This window comes from Glycine max, chromosome 10 (assembly GCF_000004515.6).
Source record: "Glycine max cultivar Williams 82 chromosome 10, Glycine_max_v4.0, whole genome shotgun sequence".
Taxonomy (NCBI): Eukaryota; Viridiplantae; Streptophyta; class Magnoliopsida; order Fabales; family Fabaceae; genus Glycine; species Glycine max.
The window spans coordinates 43,055,534-43,073,609 of record NC_038246.2 but is presented as its reverse complement, the minus strand read 5'-3'; the positions used below and the strand labels follow the sequence as shown (position 1 = coordinate 43,073,609).

The window sequence follows — 18,076 nt, the reverse complement described above, 5'->3', positions numbered from 1 at the left end:
GAAATGGCGAGCTACACAGGGAGAAAGATTCTCTTCAACAAGAGAATGAAGAGTACAAGAACAAGGTTAAAGATCTTGAAAAAAAGCTGAAACAAAAGAAAGATGTAAAGCAAGATCAATATGATGGGAAAGATTGTAGTACTTCTACCACTGCACTGCATGATTTGAAGTTCTTACAGGTATGTACAAGTAATACTATATAGTTAACTTATTTTTTATTCAGTCAAATTGGCGCACAAAAGATAACGGGGTACATAACTTTGGCTTCTACTGCAGAAAGAGGATAATTGAAGAAGCAGCACCAAATCCAGTGAAAGGACATTGTTGCCGCATCTCTTCCAATGTTACACATAACAAGAACGACATCCCAAGCTGGTTCAATCACTTTTCACTCTAAAACCACTCTCGTTGCTCGTTGTTTTCTGTACAAGACTACAAAGTCCTTGAAATGTCGCTGATTTTAACTTTTCTTAATTTTGAAGACTATGATTCTAGAGATTTTCAAGTCAAAGATCCTTGTTTTGAGGTCTATGAAACTCCCCTGTGGTAGTTTTTTTCAAAATTGCAGAGAGATTGGTATATGAACTGGTCCAATCCCTTTAAGATTCAACTCATGAAGCCCATGTTTTAAAAAACAAATCCAGCCCGCAAAATAAATGGACATTTTTAAGTCTGTATCTGATCTTCCAAACCTGCAGATAAACAGACTGGTCCGCGGACTCCAATAATTAAGGTGTGTATACAAGTTCAGATTCACAGAGACTTTACATATAACAGACCTTTTGTTTTAAGATTTACGTAGTTGCATTGAGTTTTCCAGTCTGATCTACAAAATCCGAAACTATCCCTGCATTATCTTGTTAAAAATTCTTGTCAGCACCTCCTAAAAAATAATCTTGTCATCAATGCTTCAGAGCTTCTTTTTTTTTTTTTAGGAAAGCAATGCTTTAGAGCTAATCAGCAATAACTATTTAATAGAATTTAACTAGAGTTTACGAAGATTCAAAGATGATTCTTGTACAAGTTAAAGTAAACACACGAAAAATTCAATAACAATATCGAGTCATTTCGATCAATATCCTAACAAGAAAATAGTAGCTATATTATTAAATAAGCACATGGGAAATTATCTTTCGCTTAGGTAATGTAGCAAGCAAATAACTTCGGATGTATACTTATTATCTTGAAGAGAGGTAAAATGTTATTGTACCTTTTAACTTAGGTTGTTCCAACACGTTTATTGGCCCACTTTTTCACATTGATTTACTGTAATAGAGAACTTGATAATGTTTGTTCCCGTTTGGTAATGCTTAAATTACTACAATCTTTAAGCAGACGCAAGGGAACATGATAAGTTAAACATAAAGCTTATTTTGATTTTTGAATCCCCTTAATTGATTGCCGTAATCAACTGGCCTATAGGCTAAAGGCCAGGTAGAGTAAATTAAATTTCAGGCAAACCTTTATTTTGAATTCGCTTAATTTTTAATCCTTCAATTTGAGGTTTTTTTTTTAAGTTCCTGAAATTTAAATTTATTTTCTTTAGTCTCTGATTTTTACTTTTTTTATCCTTTTCATTATAAATTTAACAATTTCTGACAGATTTTAGTTGTTAGAATTTGATTTTTAATTTTTAACCACTAGTATTTACTTTTAAAATTCTTCACAAAGTGTTAATTTATCACATGAGAAACTAAAAAGTATAATTTTTATAATTCAGGAAAAAAAAACAGATCTAAATTTTAGAAAGAAAAAAAACTCAAATTGAATGACTAAAATAGTAATTAAGTCTTTTAAATCAACTGGAAACCGATCGACGTAACTTTTAAATTAACAAATTCTCCTACTTTAAGGGGAAGCAATATAAAGAAACTAAAAACATGCAAATTGAACAACGTAATTTAAAGTCGTCAACGACGTCTGAGAATTATAAATATGCAGTATAAGGGGGAAATAACCAGTTCCTATTTGCGATTATTTGAGACAAAATGGTATAGATTGACCATCTCTCTTGTTTTGGGGAATTCAGTTTTTATTCATATACAAGCTTGGAATTTTCAACGAAATTTTTTTTTCAAAGAATAATCAGGGCAACTATTTATTTACGTAAGAATGATGAATCAACAGCGCCATTTGCTAATCCAATTATACAATTCGTGGAGTTCCATATAATCAGAAAAACAAAGGCATCTACTAAACACTTATAAATAAGAACCTCGACACCTTTAGAATTGAGATCAACTTCCTGAGACTTTTTTTTCTTCTCTATGTCCTCTTAATTTCCTTTTTACAGTATGGAATATGCTCGGACCACCTCAAGAATTGGTGCTCGGCATAAAGGACATTTACCACCACCACGAATTAACTCATTGGCACATTTTGAACAAGTGCACATGTGCCCACATCTGCAAGAAATTGCAATTTGGAGAAAGGAAGAAACAAAACCAGTGTTCAGAAAAAGTAAACAGTGCATATTATAATGTAGGGTTGTATTTTGTTCATCAACACAAATTATATATAGTATAATGTATAAATACCTATACAAAAGAGAATCGATATGGTTATCACAACAAACACAGCAAGTTCCTTTCTTCACATGCCCCCATTTAGACCCATCATCAGATGTCTCAGCACTCGATCCTACAATATAAATTAACATGTAATATGAAAAACTGGAAATAAAGAAAGCTAAGCACATAGAATATACTAATAACTGGAGATAAAAAAACCATAAGCACAGATAATTAGCATTAAAATAAATGCAACCAATATAGATGCACTGTTGTAAAGAGGGGAAAAAAACTCAATAAAAAAACACATTACTACATTGATAGAAGAGAAAAGAAATCACGCACCATTCTCACCACCTGAGCGGTTTAGAGCAGCAGATACTTCCTGTCTGACAGAGCGCTGCAACTCCAGTTGCATATCCATGCAGGCCTCCAACATCCTCTGCATGTGATTCATGCCTTGCTGAAGTCTTGCCATGTCTGATCTTAAATCATTCATTATCTCCCACTCCTGTTCCCAATCAGCAAACAAAACCAGAACATCAAAAAGAATTTTAATAAGATACAGTATGAAAACTATTTAGGCAAAGAAAAAACTCCAGGAATAAAAAGTAAAATAAGTTGACCTATTGTCAGAAAGGCATATCAAGAGTCAGGGCCTAAATGACAACAGAGATCTCAAATGATAAATAGCCAAAGCTTTAAAGCTATTAGAATTTTTCATTTTAATAAAATGTTGTTAGATTCAGCTAAGAGTTACTTTTACTTGAACCCCTTATTAGATATATTCGCCACCATTTAGCATGGTAGTAATCAACGCAAAATGTAACGGAAACATGATTAACATCCTAAAGACCTAAACCCAATCAAATTTATTAATTTTGTAGCTTAAGGTGATAGCTTACTAGCTTAGTAGTGACTACTGAAGATCCTTGAAAGAAAAGCCTAAATTGGTTACATGTAAAAGAATGACAGGAAGAAGCAACATAAAAGTAAAATACATGTCCATATAGAAATTAGATAAGAAAGATGCATACAATTTCAGAACGATGCATGCTATGGCGAGACCATCCAGTTTGATGCAAATCTTGGTGCCACAGAGGTTGTGGTGGAGGTACTGGTGGAGAAGGCAACACCAGTGAAGGTCTGTTAATGGTTTCATGTTGACCCTCATCTCGTTCCTCACCCTGCTGGTCTGGGTCCTGTTCAGGAGAGGCAGGAGTTGATGCTGGTAAGTTCTGATGCAAATCCCAGTCAATTGGTGCACGACCTTGCCTTTCCACATATGACTGTATTAGTTGGTCCAGACTTTCACGGAAACCACTACGAAGAAGGTTAGAAACACTTCTCCTGAAACATGAATAAAAATCCATAACAATCATAAGGCTTGGTGGCTAGAAGAAATGAAAGCCAATAAATGAAGTATAAATGGCATACTCATTTAGATTTTGAAAAGGTTTAAACAGATGTTTCGATAAAAAAAAAAAAAAAAAAACATGACACTCTAGGGAGAAACTCCTTTTATTTCCTATTCCCAAACACCTGTTGACATTGGGATAAATAAGCCAAAGAGGCTGAAAGCCATCTGCGAGGCAAAGATTCAAAAAGAAAGAATTACCTGCTCAGAAGTTCTCTAAGCTCCATACTGTATACATTATCATCATCAGGTGGATGAAATCTATTGAACCTTCTTATAGGAACCCCACGGCGATTCCTTGTAGCTCCAGAAGGTCCTTCGGACCAATTACCAACAGTTTCCCTAGTGTTACCATCATGCCAAATTCTTTGAGCTTCCCGGGGATGAGGATCTTCCCCAGCTAAATTTCTGGGAGTTTCCTGTGGCCAATCACCGACTGCCCTTCCATCTCTTGTCTGATTGAATGGACTCTGTCGCCAGTTTCCTCCCCCTTCTTCAGCAATTTGTTCCTGCCAATTCCCCCCTTGATTACTAGCTTCTTGCCAACTAATACTCTCACTTGTGCTACTCTCCAAAGTTCCTGTTCGATTAGGCAACTGACGCACATCAGTTTCCAGGCTCCTAATCTGCTGTTGTTCATAATTTTCTTGTTGGCCATCTACCAGACTGTTTGCTTGGCTCTCATCGCCTCTTGTTTCACTTGCATTACTATTTGATGTGGTATCAGGACTGGTGCCTGCTTGACCACGAACAATATTTTCTAATCTTGAACGAAAACCCTCCCTGAATTACACCATTTGTGTCAATTGTATGACAACCAACTAGTAACAATGACAAGAACAAATTGTACACTATTTACCAACATACCATATTGGAATAGAAGCACAATATTAATAAACATATTTATTATAGATATATGTTACATAAAAATGTTACAGGAAATAAAGAAACAAGCCAAGCTAACACACCGTAAAACCTTGTGTCTTATTGAACTGAAGAGCATAATATAGAGCTCAAAGAATATTGAGTAAGCAACTTATGTGCAAAAACCAAAGTGCTAATGAACAGAAACAAATGAAATGTGGATTATAACAAATAATAAATTAATTATAAATATTGTATTTATAGTGCAACTCAGAACAGAAGAAGCCAAATATAATTTGCCTTATGCATTGTCATTATGAACAAAAATGCCATTTTATATTGCAAAATAAATATTCATTTAAAACCATCAATAAACAGAAAAAAAAATTATACTCCTCCCCATACCAATATTAATTTCCCATGATAATGGAGTAAAATGAAAATCCACCATAGCACATTACTCAATATGCGAGGCATAGAGTCCATAAGTTACTACTCCTTGTCACAGATGTTACAGCATCTCAACTACTTTATTTTATTTCTATACCAAAAATTCCAATATAGTATTAGCAGAAGACGTACCAACAACATGGATTTAAAAGAAATTTTCAATATTTTTTAAATTATAGGATAGTATTACAATTTACTTTTGTAGGGGGAACTTTGGAAAAATTCTTGAATTGCATACCTTAAACCAGAGACAGTGTGTCGTTGTCTTAGCTGAACTAATTCACTTGCAGCCATAGACAATGGCCTCTCATCTTCAACAGTTCTTTCATTTCGGAGGAATCTACCTCTGAGCAGTGACTGAAAAAGGTAATTTCATTTAAATAGTCAATTTACAAGAGGAGCAAGTGTATATGGTAAAAATGGGAAAACAAACAGGTACAGCCCACATAAATATCTTCTAATCACGTGACTTATTAAATTTTTTTAAAGAAAATATTTTTTTTTAAAAAAAGAAGGAATCAACTGAATAAATCAAATTGAAAAAGGAAGCAGTAGATTTCATGAAAGGGGATCTCTTCTAATAAGCACATTATATATAGAACAACAACTAGGACCATTATCCACTAGAAATTAACAGACCAAAGGAATAAGATATAAAATTTTGTTCTTCGTTATTTTTATTATTCCCTAATAGAAAAAGGTTTGGTAATCCAGAGCGGTTTGGTAATCCAGAGCACAGAAATACTTCTTGAATAATATACTAAAAATGCCATGCATCAGGCAAGAAAATAACCCAGCACATATGTAGCAACCTTAAATACTGGAACCAATAGCAATTGATAAACATATCCAAGGAGGGAGAAGCCACAATCAAAACCAGGCATACTATCAGAGAAGAGAGGCATACATATGTAAATCATTTAATATAAAGACAAAAAACAAGGCACACTATAACACATTAAAATTCAGTTTAAATAGTGCAATTACCAGAGCCTCAAATTAAACTTTGAGTTCTTATACGATTTAGTTACTTCCATAATTAACTCAGGCTTTCTATTAAATGAAGACACCACAACTAAAAGAACCATAAATTGCAAGACAATTCTAATAGAGGACCTAACAAACCTGAATACGGTTGCGATGAGCAAAATCAGAAACAGCTCGGTGCTCCAACAAGCCCTGCAGCTCTCTTTGTCTTTCCCTTTCTATCCTCACAAGCAAATCAACTAGAGCCTGTCTTCCACGCAACCTTGACATGTCCCGCCGAACATGCTCTGGCTGACTCTCATCATTATCAGCTACTAAGCCACGAGCTCGATCAGCTTGGGCACCCTCACTTACTTGAGCATCCCTCCGGCTCCCACGTGAACCTCTCTGCTGGCTAATCATTTGCACCCATTCCCTGATATTTCTTACCCTCTCGCGCTCTGTTTCTCCAAGCCATTCTGCTCTCCGGCTATTGTTTATCTGACTCACATTAGACGAATGATCACTAATACCGCTTTCCATCCATCCCTGAACAATCTGTCTAACTCTCTCCCTCTCAACTTCGCCAAGATCAAGAGATTGCTCCCTGCTAGACCCATTATGATCCCCATGTGCATTCCTTGATCCAGTTTGATCATGTGACCAAGTACCATAATCATTTTCACTTTCACTTGCATCCCCCAAACTTCCTTGATTCTCACTGCCTCGACTATCAGACATGGTACTGGACACATTGGTATGAGAGTCAGAATTCCTCTGGTGCCGCAACCTTACCCTCATCCTTTCACGCGCCCGGTTCAACAAATGCTCATCTTCCAACTCACGCCACATCTGCAGAATAGCAGATGCCTGAGTGCTCGGCCTCTCCACAGCCCCCTCCTGCCCAGAAGTTGGAGACTGCGAGCCCCTCAGAAAAGAAGAATCCAACATTGACACAGTATGCAACCCCGCGAGCGCCATCAACTCAGACTCTCGATTCCTCCTCTCGATGGTAGTTATCATCTCCTGTGCCTGCCGTGCAGCCCACCTGCTCAAAATCCTCGAATGCCGCCGGCGTGCAGCCGACGACTCAGCCAAATCATCCCCTTCAAGGTCAGACCTCCTTCTCCTCCGAACCAGCTGATCACCCTCGTCATCCTCATCATCCGGTGCACGGGACGAGCTACACGAAGCAAACGACATACAATCATCCAAGTGCCCACGCATAAACTCCTCCAGTCCAAGCTCAAACTCGGCATGGGCATCAGCAGGCTCAGGCTTCTGCTGTAACGGCTGAAAATCTGTCATCCTCACAGAATATTCCTTCTTCCTCTACCCTCCTTTCTGACCACCACACTATATGTATGTATGTAAAGCATAAATACACCTCAAACAAACTCCATTCCTAAGACTAACATAAATACAAAGCAATTGCTAAGCCACCACCATTTCAATCTCTCGGAAACCGAAAAGGAAAACGAAAAAGAAAAAGAAAAAGGGGACCCCCAATCTGAGAGTGAAGGCCATGGGGAAATAACAGGGGAAAAACAGAAAAAGGGTTTCCCTAATTAAATCCAAATTCAAAGCCCCACCACACATGCCACCTGATAAACGACACGAGTCAAAATCAACATTCACAACCACGAACAATTCAGGTGCAAAAAACAAAAAAACAAAAAAGGAAAAATTCTCGAAATCAGAGGAAAATTAAATCAAAATCGGGATCACCGAAAATGGGAGGGTGACCCGGAAATCAAAGCAGGGGAAGAAGAGGCAGTGCACGTACCTGAGATGAAACGGGGAAACGGAAACCCTAGATTTCGTGGGAATGGAGGAAAATTGAGAGAAAAATTTGGTGAAAGAACAGAAATAGAACACAACAAAGAGAGATGGGAGGAGCCTTTGATGGGACAATTTATAAATTATTACTGAGGAGAGAGAAAGAAATAGAGTGGTGTGTGCCTAATCTAATCTTAACACGAAATTTATGTTTTCCATTAACCATGTTATTATAAACAAACAAACAAAAAGACTTGTGTCTTAAAAAGTTTTGCTCCACCTATATTTTATGTACAACTAGTTATGCTTCATCACTTTTTTATATCAAAATTTATAAATCTTAGATTACTGGTTAGTTAAGAAACTTAAAATGTAAATATTTTTATAAAAAATAAAATTATATTATTTATGAATTTTTATATTCTTCCATAATTTTTATATTAAATATTTTTTCTCTACTAAATTTTTTTTCTTTTAATTTTTGTAGGAACATTGATCATCAATGCCCTTAGACAATAGTAGGATTACAATTTTATCTCAAATTTTATCCATCCAAATCAAGAAATATCAGTTTTGCAAACAATTTACCGGATTAGTTGAGAATTTTGTTTCATCATGATAAATAAACTAATTTGTAGTGTTTTATAATTTACTATTTTAAATAATGTTTTACTCTTTTTGTCTCAAATATAAGAAGAAAAAATATATAATATATTATCAAAAAAATTAATTAATCACATTTAATTATATTAATTTTAATTAAAAAATATTTTTCTAAGTTATACTTTATTGAATTTTGATATTAAGGATGAAAAAGAGTAATTGAAACTAGCGTCTTAACAAAATAAAAAACATTTAAAAGATAACAACTTTAAATAAAATAAAAATTAATTTTAAAAAAATTATATTTGTTACAAAGAAATATGCTTTTTTTGTTATATTTGAGACCGAAGTAATTTATAACTTATTACATATTACATATTTTTTTTTATAATTCTAATTAACATGAAAGTGTGGTATCTAGTTAAATATATGTTGTTTTTTTGTTTTTTATAATATTCATTATAAATATTTAAAGATAAATAGTTAAACGTACAATACCTGAAAAATAAATGAAACTGAAGAATCAAATTATAATAATTTGTCTTTAAATAAAAATTAAAAAAGTTCAAAATTAATAAAATAAAATAATTACTCAAGAAATATATTTTTATCTATAAAAAATTAAAATTTGTATAAAATGATCACATAAACATGTCCTATTTCTATGTTTTATATTTATCAGTTATTTTAATAAATATCCACAAAAAAAATATTTTGATAAATAAAAAAGTATATTAAACACTTATAGTTAAATGAGTTAATTTAATAATTTAAAACTTTTAATTAACTATTTGCAGTTGTAAGTTATATTTTTAAACTTTCAAGAAGTTTATCAGTTACTTTTGTCAAATATAATTTTAATGCAATCTAATAACTGTTGTAAATTTGAATCTAATTTATATTATAATTATAATAAATATATTCAAATATTTTAATTTAGTAATTTATATATCAGACATTTTTCAGGCAAAACAAAGGTCACATGTGCTTTTTTATATATATATACATAAGGGTCACATGTTCTTTTTTTTATAAGCATAAGGGTCACATATTATAGTTTTTAAAAAATGTCTATATGTATATTTCTTTATATATAGTCACACTTCTTTTGTGAGAATTTATATTAAAGTAATAACTTTTAGGAGGAATTTCTTTTCGTATATCGTTAAATCAATTAGAACTACTTTATCAGCATTTCTTTTTTTTTCTTATGTGAATAAAATGCATTCATTTTTTTACGAGAAATATAAAGATTTATAATAAATGCTTAAAAGCTAATCTGATCATAATAGTATTGGTAGGAAGTAAATTCATCCGAGAGGATAATTAATCTTTGTTCAGAAAATAAATACACACAGAATATGTATTTTTTTTTCATTGCGATTTATTTCATATTAAATGTCAACCAAAATTTATTATTTTTGTTTTACAGCATATTCATATAGAGTACCTGTTAATTCATCCATCAAAATGAAATGAAATGAAATGGTTTTAACAGGAATGTGAATGTCTTAAGTAAGAATCCACAAATCTTGATTTTAGGTTTTACGTTGAACAGAATTTAAATTCCCTGTAATAAGTGAAAGCCACGAAAGTACAACGCTCCCCATTTTCCAGTTTGACATTTTCCCTACGTTTGTATTAAAAAAAATTGGAAATTGGAAATTTCTCTTGTTTAATTAAAGAAAAAAACAGAGATTTTCTTTATCTCGTTTTTTTATATAATGTCTGATCATTTTCTTTCTTCTTGATCAAAGGGGTCTATACTCTATTATGAACAGTAACTTCTTGTTTTCTTCTGATGTATTTCAAGGGAAATATTTCATGCACAACTAAACACTAAATACAAGCGTCTCTCCTTCGATGAAAAAAAGGTATTGTAATTTTTATATGATCACATTTATTTTATTTTATAATGTATGTTTTCTAAATTCTTATATTAAACCATAAGTAATACTTTTCCTATTATTAAATTAATTTTATTTTTAAAAAATTTTGATCAATAATTAATTTTTAAATCAATGTTAAATACAATAAAATATTAACAAGACACTATTATAATTATTTCCATTAATTAAATTATTTTTTTAAATTTGAAAATTGATCAAAAACTTATATGTTTTTATTATTTTATTTTATTTATATTTTTGTTTATGATTTGATATTTTACTTATATTCATAAATATCAAGTTATGTTTAGGAGTTTCTAATTTTTTTTTAAAAAAAAAACATATATCTTTGCGTTATACTGAGTCTCATGGGTTTCATTATTTTTCTCATTCTTTCACTCTTTCCTCTCTTTTTTTTTTTTTTGGAAATACACTCCAAAATCTATTTGGAGTTAAAAAATAATTAACCCAATAGTGTATAATATTTTATGTAAAAGAAAAGCATCACAAACTTTTACAAATTACATGTTATCATGGCAAAAAAAATCAAACTTTTACGAGTTACAGTTATCATTTGTATTTTCATACTTTAAAAATATTTTATAACTCCTCATTATCAGTATCATAAAAAAAATAGTAAAATTAATATAATTTATCATTTTCTTTTAATTTCTTATATTTTATATTCTTTTTAAAAAATATCTTATATGAATAATATCTATTTTTTATGGGGACACATTTTTTATTATATATATACAAATAAATAAAAAAATCTTGTGGGATAATTTCCCCCACAACCTTACATGTGCATCCGCCACTAATAATGAAAATGAAAATCTAAAAGACCTCATATATATACTATCCAAAATTCCAAATAAACCTCCGAACCTAATAAGTTACTCTATGATAACTAAACTAACAAATTAATTGTCCTAAACCGAACACTAAACTATATTAAATGTCACCATTTTTTTCATAAAACACTGTACAAGTAAATGAACATTGATGTATAAAAAAGAAGTAAACGAACATTGACCAGAGTAAGGTAATTTGGTCCATCTGAATAACCATAATCAATCAGTTTTTAATTAAAAAATATTGTAGTTAGAGGACATTATATGGATCTGATCAAAATAATTAAGGTATTGGTTGCGGGTAAAAGCCTAGGTAGTATGGGTTTCCATTACGGACCCAGTTTTGAGAATGGTGTTGCTTTGTTTTGGACAAAAATAGAATTGATATTTTCTTTTAATTTTTAGTTTCAGATTAATTTCTTAACTTTAGAAAGTTTCATTTAATATCTTAAAATATTTCTATTAGACCAAGTTAATCATTTTATCAGCTTATCTCAATTTTTGTGACGCAAGTAACAAACTGTAAGCAAAAGTAAGTTAAAATTAACAGTGTCAAAAACTTAGGAAATAATCAATTAGTTTAACAACAGGGATACTTTAAAAAATCAAAATAATTTTTTTAAAACTTAAAAGATGAAACTGAAATAAAAAATTAGAACAAGTGATCAAATTTATATTTCAACTTTTATTTTAAGTTAAATTACTCATTTGTTTTTATAATTTGATGATTCTTATTTTTTTAGTCTCTATAGTTTAAAAATGATCTTTTTAGTTCTTATAGTTTACATTTTAATTTTCTTTTAGTCCCTTTAATTTTGAAAGTGGTCTTTTTAGTTCCTATAGTTTCATGATTTTTATTTTTTTAGTTATTATAAAGACTAAAAAAAATACTTGAGAGACTAAAAAAGAATTAAAATATAAATTATAAGAACTAAAAATACTACTTTCAAACTATAGAAACTAAAATAGTAAAAATTATAAAACTATAAGAATAAAATGAGTAATTTAACCTTTATTTTATTATATAAGAAATCGAATTCTGTGTTAGTGGTATAATTTCGTTGAGGTAGATTCTGTTTTGCTGGATTATTTTCATCAGGGGTGTGTTGTAAAGGTGGGGATAATGTTTGTTACCTTTTTTGTGTTGGCAAGTCCCTTGATTAGGTAACGAGTGGAGAACTAATTTGGATTTTTTGGGACTGAGTACAGTTTTAGTACCACTAGTACTCTGATGTGAAGTTGTGAACCAAGACTTTACATAATGAATTCACATGTAACTTGCTCGGATAATAATGAATTTTTGTTTTAATTCAGTTAAGACAAATTATTCATGGAGAAATATATGATATGATTTCAAAGTTAGAATTAATTATAACTAAAAAGGTTGGCAATTAATGAATTTGAAATTCAGACCCTGAAATTTTCTTCTAGAAAGCTAGGATTCTAAGTGGTTAACAAAATTAATGTTCATTTTATCCTTCAAGAGATGTACCTAACCTAATTTGGGTCAAATAGTGGCGTCAATGGTTTGTTCTACCATCAATCATCACAGTTAGTGATAGAGCTGACCTGCTATTTATTTAGTTATAACAAGGATTATGATCCTTGCAAGTTTCTGTTTCTGTAATTAAAACATGCAAAAAGGAAATTAAGCATTTCCAAAAAAAAATTCTTCTTCCGAAATTGGAGTTCATTGAAAAACATCACGAAATTATATTACATTATAGAAAATCTTTAGAACATCTTAAAGTAGCATTGTCAACTAATGTCCTAAAAATATTATCAAAGAGCTAAACAAGTTAGACTATGTTTTAATGAAAGTTAGCAATGTGGTTTTAGAAATTAGATACATCCTCGAATTTCAAAATACAAAATAAAGAAAGAAGATTTTGTTACTTTTAATTAATACTTTTGAATTTGCTTGATACTGACATCCAAATATACACTTGTTTTGGTCTCTTTCTAGCCAGTTTGCAAGTGTACACTTTGCGTTAAGTGTTTGCAGAATGGCAATGGATAAGGAAAGAAAATTTGATCACATTTGAATTAATTAATTGCGTAAGACTAAGCTATTCTTGCAAATTGAAGCAAGTTGTGTAACAACATATCCCGAGTCCTATCATATATAACCAGTTTGAAATTCGTTAATCTATGAAAAATGGAAAACATTTTCTTAGTTATATAAGTAATTAGAAGAAAAAAATTCATTGGTCACACCTAACAAAAATTAAATTAGATGTCTGGTTTTACCAAGAAAATGATATTCAACGTGAATCTTCTTAAAATGTGTGGAACGGCGTGCAATTTGTTTATGATCAAAGATTATAGTGGTCCTGATTCCTGAATCTGATTATGAAAACTAACCTAAGACCTAATTCTAGGTGGCAACCACATTTTCAAATTAATAATGATTTCACAATTCTCAAGCATGATTAGTAACTCAATATAATATTCGATTATTTTATTAGACACTGGTTGATTTTTTTTTTCAGAGTTCAAAATATCAAGCATATATGTCTCACATTTTTTTATTTTTTATTTTTATCTTTGATTCGACACCTTCGTAAATATAATTGAGAGATTAATAGTTTAACTCCAGTTGGTGGTTATTAAGTAAAACTCTAATGAATTCAATATTCAAATACTAGTACTATATTAGTAAAGTTCATTCGAGCTACAACTGAAATAAAAATAACGATTAAAAAAAGTGTATTATCAATGATCTCAAATATAGATATAATGCACGCTCAAATATTTCCCTTGAAGATTCGAGTATTTTTTTAATCCGGAATGGAATTAAAAAAAATACTTGAAGAATATCAAGTTAATTAGATTCATGCATGTGTTTTAGACGTTCAATAAAACAATTCACTTTGGTTGTTTTCATGTCATTGTCTCACCTTTTAAGTGCAAATATCTAAATTCTTGAACATTCCTCCTCTTGTTTGACTTCAAATCTTATATATTATTCCTCGTCTTTCACCGTCAATTTTCTTAATGATGCTAAAATATTCACACTTTTTTGTTACCAATTTGGTAGATTCCGAAATATCAGCTTCAATGTATATCTTCTGAAGAATAAAAATTAAAAAATGACGGGATCAGATAAATTGGGGAAAGCTTATAATAACTTTTTTTTAGGTTGCTTATAATACGTTATAAAACACTTCTATACATCTAAATAAACTCTATTAAAAAAATTTGGTAACTTGGAGAAAAGAAACAAAAACACCAGAAAGAAAGAAAAAAAAAGAACAAACTCTTATATCCCTACATTCTTAGTAATATTTTTCTATTTTATGATAAATAAATATGATAACGAGCATTTTCTTGTCACTAGTTTGTAAACAAAATTAAAAAGTCTATTGAAAGTTAGGCTAAAATACCTTCGTTTATTATTTTACAAAATTTTATACTATTTCTAACTACTTCCATATTTATAACTTACTCAAATTTATAATAATTGATATTTTGTTCATTAACTTTGTAAGAAATATTATCACTCATGTATTTCTCACATTTATAATTTATAATTGTGTGTCTGGCGTGCCGGTGATTAATTGCTCCGACGAAACCATAGTTAGCTCATTTTGTTTGTGTAACCCTCCTTACTCTTTAACACACCTTTGGTGGATAGAGATCTTTTTCATCTAAAAATGTAATATCAAATTAATTTTTAATTATTCACGACACTCACTTTTATGTGATTTTTAATCATTTTGTTTATGACTTCTTTTATTCAAATATTAATTGAGTTTTTTTATAATTTTATGCAGATGAATCTAGTAGAATAAGTTTTACAACTTAAATCAGAAAAAAAGTTTTAAAATGTATTATAAAATAAAAAATGATTACTATTTCAAAGGCACAATATTGACTCAATTTTAAAAAATAAAGAATCAAAATAAATTCTAGTAAAAAGATAAATAACAAAAAAAAAAATATGTTATGCATATAGTATTTATATTTAGTACATAATAAACAAGCCCTAAGATCTCAAATTTTTTTCATTTCAACCTGTTATAATATTGCATGACAGTTATCATCAATTCATTACAAATATGTCAGCATCGCATTGAATATATAAGGATAACCATCACTTCCATGGCTTTAAAAATAAGGATATCCATCACTTCTATGTTCTAGTAAGCAACCACTCGCATTAAATATAAGCATACCCGTCCCTTTGTTTGCACTTAGTAAGCAAGCACAAATTGAAATTGAAATTAATGCTAATGCTAACAAATGTCTTAAATCAAGTAAGACGAGTTGAAGTTAATAATAAATAATTAATTACTTACTTATGATCACTAATATTAAAAGAGTTGCCAACTTTTCATCTTCACTATTTAAATTAAGAAAAACGAAGTGTTTTTTATATGAGTTTAAACTTTAACTCAAAATCAATGATTATACTTTCAACATTTATACGAGACTAAAATTATACTATTAAATACCGTCTCCGTTCCTATATAACATAATTATCTAATTTATTAAGATTAAAAAAAATAATTAATTTAGTTAATAATAATAAATTTATCTTAAATTTATATATTTTCTTAAAATGATCAATTGTCATTAATAATAATTCTCTTTCTTTTAATATTTTGTCAATATATTATTTTTTTTCTTTTAATAAGAAATATTTTTAATCAAAAAATAATTAATACAAAAAATATTATAAATTAAATCTTATAAAAATAAACAAACATCATTCTAAACTTTAGTTTTATAAATAAGAATAAATACAGTAATAAAGAGATTTGGTAGATTTAGAATCATAAAAATATGTGTTGAAAGATATTTTGGATGCCTTTGAACATGATCAAGCAAGAGAGACAATTCCAATGAGCGATGATGGCCTCTGATGAAAAGCAAAACCTACATACACCTGCAAAGAGACTCAATTAACCAAGTAAATATAAGAGATATGCAAAGTAAAGTTAGATTCATATCTATAAGTATAAAGTGCCTTGTATAATAGTTAGCCGGTGACATGGTTAAATTGTTGGTGTAGGCCTAAAATAATCACCCCAAATCGATATTACTTAAAACTTTGATTAAGCAATACCATCTTTAAAACCAAGAAGTAAATGTATCTTCCAAAACAATATCTATCAATCAAACTTTTAATTAATCAATGACTAATATCTAACTTGCTAATAACCAAAAAAGACAAAGCATTGTTACGGGGATGAATGGGAAAAGAAAGACCAAATGGGAAGTAACTTGTAAAAAGGATAAAATAGAATAGCGTGGGAAGTCGAAGGACTACAAATTAATAATGAATGCTTCTAAAAATAGTATTAATATTACAGAAAAAAATATCAAACTGTAATAAAAACAGGATAAACTTATTAAAAAAAACTTCTCATTATTTTTGGGGTAATATTACAGCTGTGATTTTTTTGTAACTTTTTCCGATTTGCTCCATTTTTTTTCTTGCTAAAACTGATATTTTTTTAACCTTTTTTTATTCGGTTGAAAACCAAAATAGGCAAAAATGAGAAGTATTTATTGAGAGAAAGGAAATGTTAACTTCCATCGTTGGAAGAGGATAGAAAATTAAAGCAAAAAAACAAAATGTACTTGGATCCTAGGAAAAAATTTCGTTGGCTCAAATGTGAAGAAAAGAGAAAAAATTAAGCTCGTAAGTCGTAACTCTCCCCTTCAAAATACATGTTTGTCCCTCCAAAAATGACTCTAATCTCATCCTCACCTCCAACCTTCTCTTTCTTGTTGTTTTTGTGTGTGTTGCCATGATCAGCCACCCTCCTATCATACCATTTTATTACAAAATTCGCAAATAGCCTCAACACAACTATATATATTATGCTTCGTAGGACCACCACCCACCATTTTTCTTCTTGATCATGTTGCTTGAATAAGTAAGCATCTCGTGTGTGTGTGTGTGTGTATCTTTTCCTTTCATAGCTACGCTCAAGTACTGATGGTGGTGTTGTGGAAACCTACGAGCCTCTCACCATCAAGAAATCTCACATCCCTCACTGGCTTGTGGAGTTCTCATCAAAACAAAGGATGCAAGTTACTAATATGCGTCCACAAAAGGTCTTCTAATTTTGAATTGTTTTTAATTACTTGCTTATTTTGTTCATCTTATGTCTTACAAAATCTTTTTGATTCAGTTTGAATTTAATTTCTATGCATTTTTTGTAAAAATAAATATACACTGTTAATCAAATAAAAAATTGAATAAATATGACTTTTATATAAAAGTCAATAAACTAATTAAGAATACGTTATTGTGAGTGTATAAACTATTTATTCATTCAATTTTATAATATAGAGGTCTGATTTCGTTTTGTTCTTGGACAAGTGAAATGAGAAATGACAGTGGAAATATATAAATTATTTATCTTTTACAATGGAGATGTTATTTATTCAAGGGTTAAATGATAATTTTATATCATATTCATTTGTTTAATTTTACTTTTGATCAATTCAAATAAATACAGAGAATTTTTTCTCTCATTTCAAATAATTTAAAAATTAATCTATTTCATATTCTTTTTATTTTATTTTCCACTTTTTTTTCATCCAAGCGCACTATAAGTTCTTTGTAGCGAAAAAACTTTTCTTTTTTCATTCCATAAACTGCATTTTAAGCCGTTACAAATCACAACTTTTTGGTAGCGATAATTTCATTTTCTATCCTTTTCACATGAACGAGTTAAGTATAAATTAAATAATATAGTCATAAAATATTTATTTATTGTTACTTAA

General features: G+C 30.1%; 1 protein-coding gene across 1 annotated transcript; it reads right to left on the bottom strand.

Moving 5' to 3' along the window:
- Window positions 1-1,977: 1,977 nt before the first annotated feature.
- Window positions 1,978-8,182, bottom strand: LOC100784174 (uncharacterized). The gene is made up of 8 exons (XM_003536242.5): window positions 7,994-8,182; window positions 6,367-7,811; window positions 5,480-5,598; window positions 4,129-4,710; window positions 3,548-3,860; window positions 2,856-3,021; window positions 2,538-2,640; window positions 1,978-2,405 (listed from the first exon to the last, which is right to left on the bottom strand). The coding sequence occupies exons 2-8, from the start codon at window positions 7,513-7,515 to the stop codon at window positions 2,288-2,290; spliced, it is 2,550 nt and encodes an 849-aa protein (XP_003536290.1). The 5' UTR covers window positions 7,516-7,811; window positions 7,994-8,182; the 3' UTR covers window positions 1,978-2,287.
- Between the last annotated feature and the right edge of the window lie 9,894 nt (window positions 8,183-18,076).